The sequence below is a fragment of the Augochlora pura genome, chromosome 2, assembly GCF_028453695.1.
Source record: "Augochlora pura isolate Apur16 chromosome 2, APUR_v2.2.1, whole genome shotgun sequence".
Classification (NCBI taxonomy): Eukaryota; Metazoa; Arthropoda; class Insecta; order Hymenoptera; family Halictidae; genus Augochlora; species Augochlora pura.
This window is the reverse complement of record NC_135773.1, coordinates 25,503,719-25,521,381: the sequence shown is the minus strand read 5'-3', so window position 1 is coordinate 25,521,381 and position 17,663 is coordinate 25,503,719. Positions and strand designations below refer to the sequence as shown.

At 47.1% G+C, this 17,663-nt stretch overlaps 1 protein-coding gene across 5 annotated transcripts in view; it reads right to left on the bottom strand.

Annotated features, from left to right (window-relative positions):
• The window catches only part of Hnrnp-k (Heterogeneous nuclear ribonucleoprotein K), a 136,515-nt gene that overhangs the window by 54,250 nt on the left and 64,602 nt on the right, over nt 1–17,663 (bottom strand). For 3 of the 5 annotated variants that reach the window (XM_078196356.1, XM_078196355.1, XM_078196357.1), the window contains one exon: nt 3,699–3,814. In XM_078196356.1, the coding sequence (XP_078052482.1) occupies nt 3,699–3,809 (111 nt within the window). In that variant the 5' untranslated portion in view covers nt 3,810–3,814. Of the gene's footprint in view, nt 1–3,698; nt 3,815–14,708; nt 14,762–17,663 lie in introns of all 5 variants that reach the window. The other 2 variants (XM_078196353.1, XM_078196354.1) reach the window with 1 other exon arrangement.

Here is a 17,663-nt window from a genome sequence, read left to right as displayed (position 1 = left end):
AAGTAGTATTAATAAAAAAAACCAACAGTTGCGAAATCGCCTGAATTATAAAGATCTCTTCACGGAGAAGGAGAGCCTGTGCTAAGTTCTGCGAAGGTGTCCAGCACACCTCGCGCGACAGGTGCGTCGCCAGAGTCCTTGAGTCCGTCACTGCACTCGCCGCGCGAACAAAGACCGCCTCTCTTTCTCCAGCGCCGAGGCCTCTCGGCAACCTTACGAAATTCTCGCGTGTATTGCCAACGACGACGACGACGACGAACGGCGAGCGTTCGACGCAACAAATAAAAGCACGAGACAAGAGATGTGAAAAGAGACAAGAGCCGCGGCGCGTAAGAACTCTCGCGCGCAAGCTGTTTATTCGCCGTGGCTGCATCCGCGGCCGATTATAAGCCGATTTTCTCTCGTCGCCGGAGGGCCGCGTCCTGTGATCGATGAAAAACCATATTTCATCGAGGTAGCGAGCGCGTCGCGATCGAGCCGGGATCAGAAAGCGCGCGCGGAGGCCGAGAGGCGATCGATCCTCGGCACAAAAGCCGGGCGAAGGGGTTAATCCGGCAGCGCGTTCCATTTTCGCTCGTTCTTTTTCGTCCCTGCCCCGGGGGCGATCAATTTTCGTGGGAATCGAGGCGATCTCGGCCGAGAAAACGCGGCCGGAAGGCCGGAAGGTCGATCGATCGATCGCTGGGACAGCCAACGCGCCGCGCGTTCCGCCGATTAACGGCGATAAGTTGCGGCGAACGGTTCGACGTGATTACCAATGCTTGCGAACGCTTGCGCGAGTTTGTCAATTAGGGTGGCCCTTATTTTTCGGCTCTTTATGCTTCCCGATACACCCCATAATTTATGGCCCACGTTATTGACCCTTGGGAAATGTCTCCTAAATTCGGAAGCGGTCTACCAACGCGACAACAGTAAAGAACGTGTCGTCATAAATGACACAATTTCGTGGCATAACTTCTAAAAGCAATTCCAACAAATATTCGCAACCTCCACGATAATTAAAGATCAGCCTATTGTACGCGCTCGTGAACGCTTACAACTGCTCGCGATCCAGCGATAATTAAATTCCGTGTGGTTCTCGGAATAATTGCGAAAAGAGGCGGCGCGGTCTCCGCGTTGCCGATCGGAAGGCCGGATCGACCCTGACACACCGCGGCCCTTTTTTTTCTTTCCAGCGATTCCAATTGCGTGGTCGCGCCGCCGCCCAACGGACGATCGACATTGTACCGAATCGCTGAGGCGCGACCGTCTCTGAATCGCGATCGAGAGCCGGCTCGGGATCCTCGGCGAGGAGGATCGAACCTGACAACCGGAACGCAATCAAAGATTCCATATCAAAGGGTTCTCTTTGTCTGAATTTTTCTTCGCCATTCACGGGAACGCGATCTGGAACAATGATCGATCCTTTCGGGGAGATTGCACACTCATTGTTCTTACCATGAGTTTGCAGCGACGACTGGATCATGCCAGTTTAAGGCTAATAGAAAGATTGAGCTTCGAGAAGGTAGCTTTTGGATTGGTCGATCAAATTTTTGTTGGTTCTCTTGGCAATTCTCTGACGGTATTAACCCTTTGCGCTCGGAACCATTTTAATTGTAAATTCGAAATAATTTTTCTGGTTCGTGGCATTTCTTCCGATACCGGTCCAGTGGTGGTGCTTATTATTTAGTTCAGAAACGCGTGAAAGAAGGACACGCGCCCTTTACAAGTTATGCTTATATAATATCTTTAAATTTTTCACTTAGACCACTTTCATAATTATGGGCACACAAATAAACTATTTGATATATTACCGTGACAAAGACGGCTGCGCAACTCAGAGTCGTGCAAACCAAAGGAGGTTGCACCTTCGCGCGGTCTAGTAGGCGACAGTAATTAATACGTGAAGCAACAGCTAGTAATGCAAAACACGGTTAACAAACCACCGACCACCGTTTCGCATTTAATTCCTGCATATATACGCGAAACAGCCGGCGTACAACAATAACTTCTACAAAACTGCGCCGCTCTAACGCGGACGGAAAGTTTCGGGGAAACCGAGGTCTGGCCCCCAGGTTCTGCAACAGAAATCGGGTTTTTGTCCAGGTTTTTGGTAAAATAAAGAATCCGAGAGCAGTTGTCCAACTGGCCCAGCAGTTTCACCGTGAAGGGTTTCATAGAATATTTCGAATATTCCGCGCTGGGGGCAGCGGAGGCGCCGGCTGTTTCGCAGCAAACCGTGGTTGTTCACGGTGGCAACTTGTGCACTTGCAAGGATATGTGCCAACCGAGCATGCATCGGCGAAAATATCGCGACTGCCTCTCCGGTGCTTCTAAAGCTGCGGTTATTCCCGAATACAATTTCTGACCGCAGCGAGAGCATACTTTCGCGCCGCGCGACGCGGACGAATCTCGCTCGTTTCAACGCGGTTTGTAAACGCGCGTCGAACCGCTCCTCCTGCGAGTTGAGACAAACGCGGAGTCCGCGTTCGATCGCGTACGCGAGTCGATCGGATTCGTTTCGATATTTCCGAATATTTCTGTGTCCGAAGAGTTCAAACACGAACATACACGTCGCATCGAGTACACCCGCGGCCTAACTACAGTTCATTCATCGGAACCGACGACTCTCAACGTTTCGAAAGAGAGAGAGAGAGAGTGTGAGAGAGAGAGAGAGACAGACAGAAGAGTGGAGGAAGATCCGTGAAACTGTTGGAATTTCCCTGGCGAAAGAAAGCCGAAAGAAACCCGATAACGGTCTGCCGAGCGTGGCGACAATGACCGGAAGAACGTGCTACTGCGAGGCTTCGATGCCGCCTCTGTACACTGTGCGAAGAAACGAACGGAAAACCCGTGGCTGCCGCTCGCGGGAGGGAGAAAAAAGTACTCGCAGAGACACGCGGATGCATTATGCGCCTTATCTGGCCGGGGGAAACCGTCGGCGAAGGTTCTTCCGTGTCTCGTTTCGACGTCCAAGTAGAAAACAGACAAGCGGTCGATGGTTATCTCCGCTCGCGGCTACGGCAACCGCTGGATCACATTTCTTCGCCTCGAGCCGCGTCGTTTCAGCCAATTTCGTTCGAATCGAAGCCGCGCGCGCGCGCTTCTGCCAATTTCGCGGACAGAAACGATCGCGCGTACCTTGACTCGTTAGTCGACGGAACGATATACGCCCGGCCCGTTCGAAATCCCTTTCGAAACTCTAAAAGCGGCTAGGAATTGGAAAGTACACGCTCAGTTTCACCAGAAGTTAGAAAGTACTCTAAGCAGTTTCACCGCGCGTCCATACCTTTGGATTTGCATAACAGACGCGACTCGTTAAATATTTGATTCTCCGTGGGAATTCGAAGTATCCGTTCGACCGACGGTTTCCTCTATCCGCCGATATTCGAATGCCGCCACGATCGGGACGCTTCGCACGATTGATCCCGAAAATCTTGAGCGAGAATCGCGCCGAGAAGATTTTGCGGGATTATATGTTGTCTAATGATCGGAATAATGGATACCAAAAGCAAGTTCGTGTAATATTTATTCGAATATTATATAATATCCACCATTTATTCGAATTCACCAGTATTACCAACCCTAATACTTGCATATGTATAGAAGAACATAAGAACAAAGGTACATTCGAATGAAATAAAAATCGCACGATTTGGCACAGCAATCGGGCCGAATAATCCAACAGTGTGCGAAGCAAAAGTCGCGCGGCGCCTTACCTTGCTGGGGATTAGTAGACGAAGTTCATCGTCACCCTGTCTGTAACGCTTATGAGGACTTGTCGGTCCTCCTGAGCCTGTCATAGCGCCTCCATCAGCTTCTCTCTTCATTATTCCTGCAACAGAAACGGAAATCGACATTCAATTAAACTCGTTCCGATCAGACACGTGCGTTAAATCGATGCGCGCCAGTCGAGCGTCGATCCGCGTCGCGCTCGATACTTCAACGACGGAAACATTCGGCGCGGCTGAATTAGACGGCAGTCGAACAGTTTCGTTAAAGTAAATTAGTCGAGCTAGAATACCTTGATCAGCGCGGGGATTTAGCTCGGTGAAAGGTATTTCATTCTGCTTCGGGGAATACTAATATCCATATCGTTGTTAATGAAGCGCGAAAACAAAACGCAACAGCGGTATCATATTACGAGAGTGACAGCTACGAGTTTTTATGCAAAATAAAAGTTGCATCAGTTGCAATACACAGGTGCTGTACACGTTTTTGTGTCAGACTTCAGTGTCTTTAACAAGATTCGTTAAATATAAATGTTATTAATTTCTTCCAACTTGAAATACTTTAAAAACTTTGACTTTTATAAATATTTAATCTTTTTTCGTTTATTACGCATACAGTATATGTTAATATCAAGGGAATAAGTAAATATAAGTAATAAAATTGTTAATGTTATCAACTAAAACTAACGTTCTGTCTCGCTGAAAAGTAGGCGTCACAGCTAACCGATTAATTTAAATACTATTTGTAAGAAATTCTGTATCGTAGAGATCAGACACTACGTCGATCAGGCTGACGACAAGTCCCATTGGAGGGGAAACTGGACGATCTTTGCCCGGGCGAATTCGGAAAACAACGCGGCCGCGGTCCGATTCGTAATAAACACCTATAAACTCGTCCGGCGTCCGCGTAACTGTCCGTTTTGCGGCGGTGGTTTGTAATTCATTGTCCGTTAAATCGGCCGGTTCGATTTAATGGCGCGTATACTACGGGAGAACTGATGGAACGCGACCGCTCCCGCTCGACGTATTTACGACGGAACACGCTCGTCCCGGTTTCGCGGACGACTTATCCGAGGATTCCCCCCGTGGCACAGAGAGAGACTCGATATCGCTTCCGGTATTTTTACTGCGGACCCGGTCGCACGGAAACGGCCATTAATTCGGCAAGGGCGGCGATATATTTCTCTGGCCGGTGCGTGACGAGAAATCCACGAAACGCGTGCGCGTGCTCAGAATTTCATGCCGCGATTAGACCATCTTCGAATTAATCTCGCTTCAACGAGCATGGCCTCCGACGACAAATTGGGGAAGATCTCTCGCGGGTCCTAATTCGCATCGCGACAAGTTCGTAGACGACCGTTTACTCAATGAAATCTAATTGTTCGAAAAATTGTGGCGTGTCTCGTGGATGAGCATCGTCCAGTGAACAAGCATTTTTTGGATTACACGAAGAAGTAACATTTGTTGCAACATCGAATGCAACACTTAGCCGTGAAGAGGTTTATCAACGCGTTCTATGCCGCGCTATTTGTTACTCGAATCTTCGCATTTTTGTGGTGGAAATTAATTCTATAATTCTAGATTTGTTATAAATTATTTTCTAGCCCATTAAATAAATGACGCAGATGCGCTGACTAATTTAGGTGTAACGAGAAATGTATACAAATGTATAACTAATAAAAATAAATTTAGGTAACTTTAAATAACCTATTTAGATCTATACAAACAGTAAGCAATTACTTTGGTATCTTATATAAACTTCCACAGCTAACAAATAGCTTTTTATTCGAGTGATCGTTTAAAGGAGCATTTGCTGAAATGATGCCCTACTCCGGTTACTGTACCGACCGTGGCGCGCAAGGTATCTTGGTCGCTCGGAGAACGTCGACCTCTCATCGATCATCCGGGTTAAGCTTATGTTTGCGGTGGTTCCGACCAAGACGAGTGGCCCCGTTTTAATAACTTCGTAATTAATGAGGTCGGACCACACTTCGACACTCGATCTCTCGATTTCTTTCCGGGCTGGCTTTGTTAATTTTCCGTAAACTGTCGAAGGAGGAAAAACTTTTCATCGCCCTTTTCATCGGAAAATTTTATTATCCATAAACGATCGAAAACTGTATTACCACCGGTAATAGTAATCGCTAAACGTTAACCCCCATAAACGATCGTGTACGTATATTAGTTACGGTTAAATAGCATTTTAACGTTCGCGCGACAAACGTTGCTGCACCGTAGCTTGCACTCCGTAAGAAAAGACCCGATCTTTCGTAATACCTGTCCACCCTGCCATAATCCCGTTACGTTAACAATGAGACTCCACGTTCGAATGGTCCGAGCGAAACGAATTGTGTCGAACAGTGGTACAGCAGTTACTGTAGCTCACGGTGTTACGCAAGCAGTATCCTCCGACCTTTTTTCTCTCCATTCATGCTCGTAGGTGACAACTATTAGCCGTTCAAAAGGAATTGTTGGCTCGCAAGCCGGGCGCGGTTTTAACGCTTCGTTCGCCGAGGTATACCGATCGTGATAGGAAAATTATTCCCTTGGGTCTAGAAAATAAATTACAAGCCGAACAGGAGAGACTGTTTCAATAAAGGTTCGTATTACGGCTTCGTCGAAATTGAAATACACCGTCGCCATTGGGGGCCTCGTTCTTCGGAAACTAGATCAGTAACTATGGTATTCTTAAGGGATCTAATAGCGCAATAGGTTGCCGAATGCTGTACCAGGAACTTCGGCGCCCATTGGAGTCCAATGGAACAGAAAATACCGGGAACTTCTCGTATTTGAATCGACGAGACGAGACGAGACGGTCGAGGAGCGATGCTGCCGGTCGAAAGCTCGAGATTGCGCGGCCAGCGCTCCGGATAAATATTTCGAGCATCGATGTGCCCCGAATCGTGGCACATCGTATTATCTGTATTCTAATATAGCCAGCCGTGGTCTGCTGGCTCTTAATAAAAGCTTACGCAAGAACTCGTTTGGCAATAAAACGCGTGCTAAAGGACCGTCGTAAATCCCGCGTTTTAAACGACGACGGCGCGGCCAGCTCCGGAACGCGATAAGATTACGAGAGTAACGTTATGACGTCATAGCCGCGAAGCAGCGAAAACACCGATACCGCCGGAGCTTGCGGGGGCCCTCGTAAAGAAACTCGAATAATCCCTCTTGCCTGCGAGAATCTCGATTCGTTATGATTGGACCGCGAGGTCTTCGTTCGAAATAAAAATCGTCCGCATCGATTCCAGGGGTTTGAAGTTTCTTCTTTTTTGTCGTTTATAATCTTTACACTTTTCCGACATTAAAAGCATTTTGTCATATGAAAAATGATTATAGAATTACAGTAAAAATGGCTTCGAGTGCAAGGGGTTAATCGGACCATTAATCTGATATTTTCGCAGTCGGCGATCTGAAAATCCCTGAAACACACTCTCGTTCGGATAATTCGTAACGTTTCTGCAATTTGGCCTGCGTTTCGCTCGTTTCGATACACGATGCGTCGCGGCCGAAGCGAGTTTACTCTGAACGGTCGCGCGTACGGAATTTCCAGGCGCGGGCCGATCAATCCCCGTGCGGCACGCGCGCGTAAAAATTCTCGGCCGTACGGTGTCGTCGCCTCGAAAACGAAGCGGAACGTGACGGCGACGCTCGCTCGTGCGGCTATAACGCGATAATACGCGTTTAGCATAGGAATCGGGAACGCGCGACTCGCATACGAACGCGCCCGCCCAACAATGAAAATCCCGTGATTCGACCCACTACACTCCTTCGTTACATGCTAATTAACGTTCGACTAAATTACTCGTAACGTTCCTATTCGCAGATACGGCGCGAGCATTTCATTAGCCGGACGCGTCTTCGCGACGCGCATATCCCCGATGCGTTTCATTTCGCCGCCGATCCCGCACGATTCGCGTCACGGGACGCCGACGCCTGGTCTTCCAGTCACAGACAAATAACATTTGCAATAGATAATAACACGCTGCGTCAGAAGCGATACTTCGATGCGAGCGTCTGAAGATCTAAACAGCAGCGGCTGCATTAGAGTAACAACGTCCGCGAAGGACGCGTAATCGCGAGGATCAACGTTTAATAAAATCTTATAATCCGTTAATTAAGTTTTCAAGCCGCGGAAGCGTCTGGCTCGGTTTGTTGCGCGGTAGCGAAAGACAGAGTCGTATAATCGTGGGATAAATAATGCAGGTCGGGCCGAGGCGGGTTTCCACGGTCCCGACGACGACGACGACGACGACGATACACGCTTTGGAAATTGAAAAGACGGACGAGCGTCCGGAAAAAGCTAAGCGCGCAGCCCGGACAGACGAATCGATATACTCGAGAGAGAGACCGGTCGGCACGCGACGTTCATAATTTACCATGGCGATTCGGCAGCGTACGGCGACCTATGCGATTCGCCGTTTCGATTTCATTGCGGTCGCTGGGAACGCCGGGCGAGAAAAAGGACTCGAGAAAAACGTCCAGGCCGCGGGGCCACGTATGTTCGCGGCTCGTTAAAGAATCACGAGACACGAGGCTCGCGTCACGAAAACCGCGGTGCCCAGGGAATGGCCATGGGCGCGGCTAAATCGAGTGGCTATTTCGATTCCGTTTCGCCCGGCGACGGGTTTCTCCATAAACATGGCTCTCGTGGTGTCCCCTTTTTCACCCGGTACTCGCCATTATCCTTTTTTTTAGGACACGAATATACATCGAAATTTATATTTCATGTCTGCGGTAGTTTGTTCGACCAATAAAAATCGGTCATCCAGTATTTAAAAAATTTGAAACTAAATAATAAGTAGTAAATTCAGTAAGTCAGCTTAAAATCAATGATCTACGTAGATATTTTTATAATTTTAGGGGTTTTTGAATTGCCAAATCATTTCCAGCACTTTTAGCTATCCCTGTGACGTTAAATAAATCTTCAAACATTACTTTACACAGACGAGAGTATTTCATTAATTATCTCTGATACCTTCTCAAACATTTTTCTAAAATTACTTTACCATATTATTCTATTATTTAGAAAATGTTTCTACAGTTCGGTGACATCTATCAAATACCCAAGTGGTGAAAGCCGTCAGAATAGCAAAACGCAAACGGCGTCCGAATGCCTGAAATTCTGCGCTGATTCAGTTACAACCGTGGATCACGGGTGCATAACGGTAGCTTCGTTGCACAGTCGTCGAGAGAAGTTGCCGTGATTATACGCTTGAAAGAATCAACCGTGGTTTGATAACAACGTAAACCACGTATCTGGAACCCGCGCTGTCGGTTTCCACCTAGAGAGTCAGTTTAATAAGGGGGTCATTGTTTCGACGGAACGTTGGTAATTGCAAAAGTCGTACCGCCAAGAATCCGCGACTCGCAGTGAAATGAAAAATATCTTCTTCATTATTCGTTCTACGCTCGACATACTTCACGTTCCCTCCCTCCCACCGCCGCTCTTTCTGTCGTAAAACCGTTTCCGATAATTGTTTTTCAGTTGCCCCGTTTGCTTTTTTCCCTGCCGGTGTTTCTTTTTTCATTCACCAGCGCAACGAGTATATATTTCTTCTACTTTCAGTCAATTTTACGCGATACTAAAATATCACAGCCTTCACTACACACTTTTGTACCTTGCATTTTGAAGGGGTTTCTTAAATTTTAATAATTGAACTGCCTCGTAACAGCAACGACAAGAATCGCGTCTAACTGTTCCGAGGTACTGAGAGGAACTAACATTCAGTCACGAGCGTAACGGGCAAAAAATCAGTCCGCGAGCTCGACTTGTTATGTTTACGTTTGGCTCAAGTATGTGTTCGCGACTCAGACTCGCAATATTTATGTTTGGCCCAAGTATCTGTTCGCAAGTCTGACTCGCGATGTTTATGTTTGACCCAAGTATCTGTTCGCGAGTCTGACTCGCGATATTCATGTTTGGGCAAAAATCTTCATCGCGAGTCTGACTCGCTAAAGTACGGGTAGGGGTTAATGGCACCGAAAATGCGCCGAGAAGCACTTCGCGGTTCTATTCTTTCGTTAACGTTCGGAGCACGATGAATATTAATATAGCCGGTCCTCCCTCCCCCTCCGCGGCGAATTCGTTCGCTTTGACAACGTTGTTTACTCGCCTCGTTCTCCGCGTTCACCCCGATTATCGACTTCCTGTTAAAAACGCGAAAGCAATTTTCCCGGGGGCAAAAGCGCTGTCGAACAAGGAGAAACTTTTTCGTCCTGTCGATATTGCCCGTAGGATAACTCGATGAATTCTCGCCGTGCCCCCCCGCCCCGTGATCGATCACGAAAAGAATGAACGATCGAGTCCGGTCGGCGGTGTTTCCGTGCTTCTTCCCTAGCGGGAAACACCGGCGACGCGAACGAAACGCCGAGTATCAAATATTTACCGAACGATTCCGTAAGACTTTCCGCTCTGTCGTCTCTTCAAATTCCCAAATGGATCTCTCATAGGTTACAAATGGGTTAAACGCTTCGGGATGAGAATGCGTCTGCAAACCACTTTGCGATTTCCAATTTCGGTCAACTTCCGTCAACCCGAGACGCGGGATGCTCTTGGAAATTTCGAACGATTTCGATCGTAGTCTAAATGACAACTATATTTTTATACAAACTAAAAATTGTCTACGTCAATTGCGCAGAAGAGGAGATAACCAGTCACCAGTCGAGTGCAAAGGATTAATTGCTTGTTTCGTAAAAGCGTTGCGTTCAAGCGAAATATGAAAACAAATTCAATATACAGGGTATAATTACAGTAACTAGCACAGTTTCCAAAGAGACTGCAGCCGTTAATAATGAGTTGACAATTTCCAATAAATTGAGAAGCGTGCAACAAGATACTTATATTCTACTGGCATCTCCATTGTACTGTATTTCAATTACTCATTTTCGCCATAAATTCATGATATCCGCATTCTAGCTACGACAGTCAATTAAACGCTAATTGCCATTCGATATTATCATAATTGCGAATATATAAAATATAAATCATCACTAAATACATGATTAAGAAATATTAATGCGCTACGATTTACAATAATTGGAATATTGATGAAAGTAGAAGATGATACAACGATATCATCGATGAAAGCAAAGCATTCGCGTATATACCGGTCACCGCTGAGCAACAAATGAAACATTTCGATTATCGTTACCGGCAATTTCTAATTACAGGTAATCGCGGGTCAGTGGTTTTCAATTGTTTAATTAATCGCTTCTCTATAATATCAGAATTACGCGGACCGCAGTTAATCGATTTCAATTCGTAGATCAAACTAAAATCGCTAGCCTAGAAACATTCAACGATTTAGTCGATAATTATCAATCGGAATTGGTTCTAATTGTTAACCGCGATTATGCGATAATTGCACTGAAGTTTCAATCGGAATTGGAAATCGAATATTCAATAGCAGACCATTAATCGCGAATCGCATAAAATGTTGCGCCGACGCTACCGTCGATCTTAATTCACACAAATATTCTTGTAAATGGTTAATAAATTCGCAGACGTTCCAGAAGACAACAGCGGCAACGTGAATTGAGCGATACAATGTTTAAACCCCGGTTTTATGGCTGACCATCAGTATCCATTCGGGTTCACTCGTCTGCCGGGACCCGGAGAAATGATTTATTTTTACAAGCTCCGCCATGTTTTCAACAAACAAGCGGCGTGCGTGACCGGGCACTGTCGTGACACGAACTCCCAAGGACCTCCTACGTTTCCTGGCCGTCCCGCCATTGCTCGAGAGGTAAAACAGGGGCGGAGGAGGCGAACCAGTCAATCGACGTGCTCGCCGGGGAGAAAACGGATGATAAAATAATTGGGCGGGGGTGGTTTCTTCCACGTAACACGTCGGTCGAGCCGATCGAAGAACGCTCTTTCATTTTTCAACACGTATTTCTAATCACGATATCGTCCACGCGGCAATAACGGCGGCGCTTTTAGAATTATTGTTCCGCGTTGCGCAACGTATCGAGCGAATTCAACGAAATAAGTATTACACGCGTTCGTAATACATTTTGCGTCGCGTAATTGCGAGAGGTGCGCGATTGTTTCACTTTACGTAAACGGGAACCGCGAGCCTTTCAACTCCAGTTTATTATTTTTTATGCGCGAGTACGACTCGTTAGAGCAAGACAAGAGTTTAATCACTGATTAAAAAAAGGTGCTCGAATGATCGAGCGACCGTCTCGAGAATTCCATTACTCTGTCTAGCGGCGAGGAGACTCTTTGAACCCGGCGTTGTTCCGCGAAAAACCGCGTCCGTCTGGTTCGTTTTTCCGACACGCGGCTCCGTTCGAGCGTGAAAGGCTGACTAAGGGGTGCGAGAGAGAGAGAGAGAGAGAGAGAGACCGGCGGGCCGAGGGTGGGACGAAAAAGAGCGTTGGGCGACGGGAAGGGAAGAGAAGAGAAGGGGACGTGAGGGTGTTGGAAGGGAGGGGTGGTCGAAAGGGGACGCCGCAGAGTCTGCGATGGAGGTAGCGTGAGGCGCCGAAGAGTCCACTGCCGGCAGCGGTGCATCAACTAACCAGTCCATAACCAGTCCGCACGCCACTCGTAAGGGTCGCCGAGAGAGCTGATATATACAGGGAGACACGGGGGGGGCCGGCCGAGGGAAAGGCCGCAATTAGGAGCGACGACCAGCTTGAACTCGCTGAACTTGAGCTGGGAATTCGAACTTGATGAACTTCCGACGCGTGTTCGCGACACCGCCGCTTTCCACCGTAAGAAAAGGGGGGCGAGAATTAGGGGCTGGTTCGATGACAACCGATTCACAAGCCATCGATTGAGGTAAAAAGCCGATTTATAGGCTAGCGATCGGTAAAGTGTTAAGACAACGGCCGAGCACGTTCACTGTTGACCAAGAGAAACGAAAGACAAACCTCTCGAATACACACAATTCGACCACGGAGAGTTTATGTATGTATCCTCGTGCCACAAACGAGTTAACAGCCGGCCGGCACGAAGGCGCGTCGATAATTAAAAGGTACGCCCGTGAGAACGAGGAAATATATCTGGTATCGAGAAAAAAGGCGAATCTCCTTTCCCGCTCGAAAGTGGAAAAACGAACGAGAAGGTCCCTTTCAACGATTCCCGGGGCCCCGACGAACCTCTGCGCCCCCGCCGCCCCCTCCGGCCGACGTCCTTTTCAGACGCGCCAGCGAACCCGATTTCAATATTTGCCCCGGCGTAGATTCAGCCCCGCGATAAATTCTAATCCACAGCGGTGTCGCGTGATCCGCAACCGCCATCGCGTTTCACCGGCTCTGTGCCACCCCCCGGTGTTTCTTTTCATTCCAGCGGGACGCGTCCTGCTTTTCTCTTTCTCCGTCGGTGATGCGTGCCAGATACAAGGGGTTTTAATCGCGCCTGCCGCTGTACTCGTAATTACCTTATCGACGCCCGTAATCATGCAAATTCGACCAGGCCGCGCGGGTCGCAATCTAACGAGAACGCGACTATTTCGCGGCGAAGCGGCGGTCGACGTGTGCGGCAAAACACGATCGTCGGACTGTTTGCTGGAAAATTTTGTTGGAACTTGTCCTCCGGATGAATTAGTCATAGCAAATTCTTGGACTAGTGCGACGCGATGAAAGAGTTCGGAATTTTTCGAATTGTTTCGCATAAACGTTTAGCCGGAATAACGATCGAATTCTTTTTAGTCGGATATTCTATTCGATTCTGTAGGAATTATTCTAGCAATTTAAAAGTGTACAGATCCTCGATGTATTCCTATAAATTCTTGTAATTACGTAAACGCAAACACGGTCGAATATTATTGGTATTATTATTTGAATAATGTTGCGATCCCTATCCGAATAATTCTTTATAGAATCGACGAGTCGTGAACAAGCGACACATTGTTTTCACAGAGACAACCTATATTCCACGTTAACAATTCCTGCGAGAGATTGTACAGAACGTTTTCGAAATATTCCACTTTACTTAATACTGCAAATTATGCGCCATCGAGGCTGCCTGAATGAATCAATTGTTTCGATAAAACATCGGATGACGTTAATAAAGCCCGTCGATCCTGCCGATGTATTTTACATCCGTGCAACGAGGCGGGATAATAAAATTAATTCGTACCTCCATTTGTCCCGATATCTTTTTCATTAACTGCGCAAGATTAATCAGCCAATACTCTTTTATCGTGTGCTCCGAAAGGCAAAAAGCTATATTTAAATAGAAATCGATGATCCCGCCAAGTTCGACGGAAAGAAAAGAGAAGTTAAACTATGAAAACTTGGCTGTCTTGGGACGGAAAGTTCGACAACAATGACAACGAAAGTCGAGCAAGCGAATAAACAAACGAAGTCGGACACAGTCGAACGAAGTTGGCCGGAGCCGTGGCACACACGTCGGGAAAGTCTCGGAAAAGTTCTTGGGGTAGCGTCGTGAAACAAAGTGAAACGTATCGAAAATCGAATGAGGACAGGTAAACGGGAGCAACGCGATCCCGCCGTGGAATCGAAACTATTCCAATTTTCGCGGAAGTCTGACGGAAAGAGAACGGGGCGAGGAGAAGCCGGGGATGCGAGCCGAGTTACGCGTCGCTAAGATAATTGTAACCCTGTCCGTCCCGTAGTTACAAACCAAGTAATTATTTCGGCGTCGCGCAGACGACGGATATCCGGGATAATTGTGGCGAGCGTGACAACGATGCTCGCCGAATTCGGCGCTGGCGCGTCATCAAGTTCGTATGCCGCTTGCTGACAGACAAAGCGCTTACTCTAGACCCGGGAATGCTCCGCTGGTGGCCCCAACATCTATTGGTCTCGCTGGAAGCTTCGAGTCTCTGTCATAGTCTCGGCTTATACGGCGTTTTTATCAATATTTTTGTCGTCGTCGCGCGCGCGCGAGATTGCAACCAGAAATACGCGACCAATAGAAGAGCAATCATCAATTTTACTCTCTCAGGCAATTTGCTGGCTCGGCGTTCATTTTTTAAAAACTCGTCGGATGAAAAAATGTTATACCAAATTGTTTCTTACCTTTCCACATAAAATCTCCCCCTGCTCGGTTGTACTACCAATTCAGGCCCACCCTGTAAAAACCAGAGGTTTGCTGTTGCTCGAAGTTGTTCAACGGACATTATCGAAGAATTTCCTTAATCATACAACACCCTTTGAGGACTAACCGTCGCCGTATAATGCGGTAGTATTGCCGTGATTTTACTCAGACATGTAGCATAATTTATTTCTGTAAAGTACAGCAGGATCTCTGTATAACTATATATATAATTTCTCTGTGTAACTCGTTCTAAGACTATCCAAACACGGTATTTCAAATTGTATTTCACCTAATTTTGAAGATGTTACAGTTTCTCGAAGTTGACCTTAAAACTCGAAGCCTCTTAGTCTAAATATACGTGGCGGTTCCGCCGTATTTCGCACCGACGTATTCGACCCCGTGATTAATCGGATCCGGCATGTAGTTTTTCAGGTTCGTCGGGTTGCATTAAGATAGAACAACGAGAGGTATCGTGGTTCAGAACTGCGAAATTTCCAGTCTGTTACTCCTCAACGATAACTCAAAGTGTGCCTGTATTCGGTACTTTCGACCCTTGTTCGCGACGAAAGGGAGAAGAGAAAAAGAGAGAGGGAGAGAGAGAGGGAGAATGCGAGGCGATCGAGAGAAGCTGACGACTATCGCGGCGCCCATCGACAGCGCACGACTCTCTTTTCATTACTGTCGGCCATCTAATTAGGTCAACGAACAATAAGCGGTGAACATCGCGTTAATTCCGATTAAACGAGCAACTTAATTGGCGCTGTGTTACGTCGACCCGTTACGCTGCGAAAGGTTCCAGCGTATTAGGTGGGATTTCCTGTAACCGTTAGATATCTGCAGCCTGGGCGCAGATAATCATTTCCAATCTGTGCAAGACGCATCTCTATGCTACCATACAATAAACCGAGATTTTGTGATCAGATCGCTACGAGTTTCAAATGAGTATTTACCTCGGCTATTACAAAAATGAAATGAGAAAGTGTTTTGGCTTAAGAAGAAAAACTGAGGACTAAATTATGCTACTATACATTTATTATAAACAGCGAAGAGATATACGGGCCTAAATTATCTGTTCAATTATATAGCTGCACGTGGGTGGAAAGAATGATCTAATACCTCGTTGATCTCTCTAAAGATCATAATTCTTACGTCAATAACAAATAAATTAATTCTACAGAAGCTAACTAATGCTTTTATTCGCGAAGGTATACTGGGACGGTGTAAGAAGGAAACGAGTTGATTTTCTTGACCAACGTGATCCTGACCGGTTAATAATAAACAATATGCTACTAAAGGCAGGGAGCCCGGCAAAGGGCATCTCGCATAAGCGTGGAGAAGGCGTCTTGTATTTTCCGTTAACGCTCCAGTACTTGCGTCATATTTTCAAACGTTCCAGCGCCCTTTGAAAGTCGCTGAATAACATTAGAACTCCAAGGTGCTACACCGGAGGGTTCCCACTTCCTATTTTTCCGAAAGGAAATCGCGTACTTGACGCGATAGCTATAGTCGGTGGGCTAACGTTTTCTTCAGCAATGTAATTTATTCAAACAGAGAGGTCTCTTAAAGCTTGTGTAATATTCTAAAACTAGAAACCGGTCGTTTTAACCATGTTAGGTTTAATATTAAAATATATGTATTTCGTAATTAATAGTCTCGCATCCCATCTGTCTAAAATTCTAACACCTTCGCTGAATATTCGGTTCGGTTGAAGTCGTCACAGAGATTCGCAAATACTACCTGCTGCACGTGCACATACGGGGTGGAGAGAGTTGTGCACGGCCAGCAGACAAAGTGGACGCGGAAGAAACCATAAATCCGAGTCGCAGACGGCGACGAAAGTAGCTTGTTTGCAGTTTTTGCCGTAGCTGTTTCTCTATCGTCCGACTCTTTCTCTCCGTTCCACCCTCGAGCCCAGCCCTCCGACGAAACTCTTCGCGACGCTTCTCGCAGGGGGTTTCCCACGCAGCATCGTAAGCCACTTCGCCTCCATTATACTCGCAATTGATTTAACCTTAGTTTACAACCGTAATCTCGTTCGCGTTCCTGGCCTCATTTGCGCCGAATTGTTTACCGCACACACACGGTTCCCATTAGCGATCCAGAAATCGAAGCAAATCCCGTCTTCCGTTCCCGCGGTTCTCGAGTATCATCACAACCGAATCTCGCACAACAAACTCGCACAGCAAGGACAGAGCCGTACAGTGCGGCATCCAACTTGTTTACATCTTTATTTTAACGATCTTCGCGGAGAGACGCCGCGAGAACGCATGAACTACCGCAGTCCGGCAAACAACAACTTGACAAACCGTCGTGCCATTCCAATTATTACCAACAAAATTCGTTCTTTCGCTTGAACGTCTCGAAAAACTTTTTAACAAACTCGCCGCTAACGGGAAGAAGCTTATTTACAGATTACTTTTTTTTTCCTCCTACAGAGTTTCCACGGTGGCGGTCGCTCGCCGAGAGAGCACCAGTTTGACAAACAATCGACAGTTTCAACGTGTCCTCGAAAATGCTCCGTTCCACGACCGGCTTTCCCCTCCCGCCCTCCCTCTGCGGCAAATTGTTCCGCGTATTCGCGTTTTCATTCGTGTTGGCGACGAATCGCGATCGACCCCTCGTTTCGCGGCACGATTCTCACGAGACAAAAAGGCGGGAGGGGCGGGGGGTGGGAAATTGTCGGCAGTCAGGAAAATCCATATGAATATGGATGAACGCACGCGAAAGCAAGCACGCGCGTCTAATATTCGACGCGGTGCCGAGAGCATAGTAGCGAGTATGCGAACGGGAATCGAGAGGACACGATGCTGCCCCGCCAGGTGAACAGAGACGGCCCGATTATTGGCTTCGCCCGAGACTAAACGGAGTTGGCTGGGAAATTCGACGCTTGACGTCATGCTGCTTCTCTCGCGGCTATTCATCGGTTTCTTTAAATA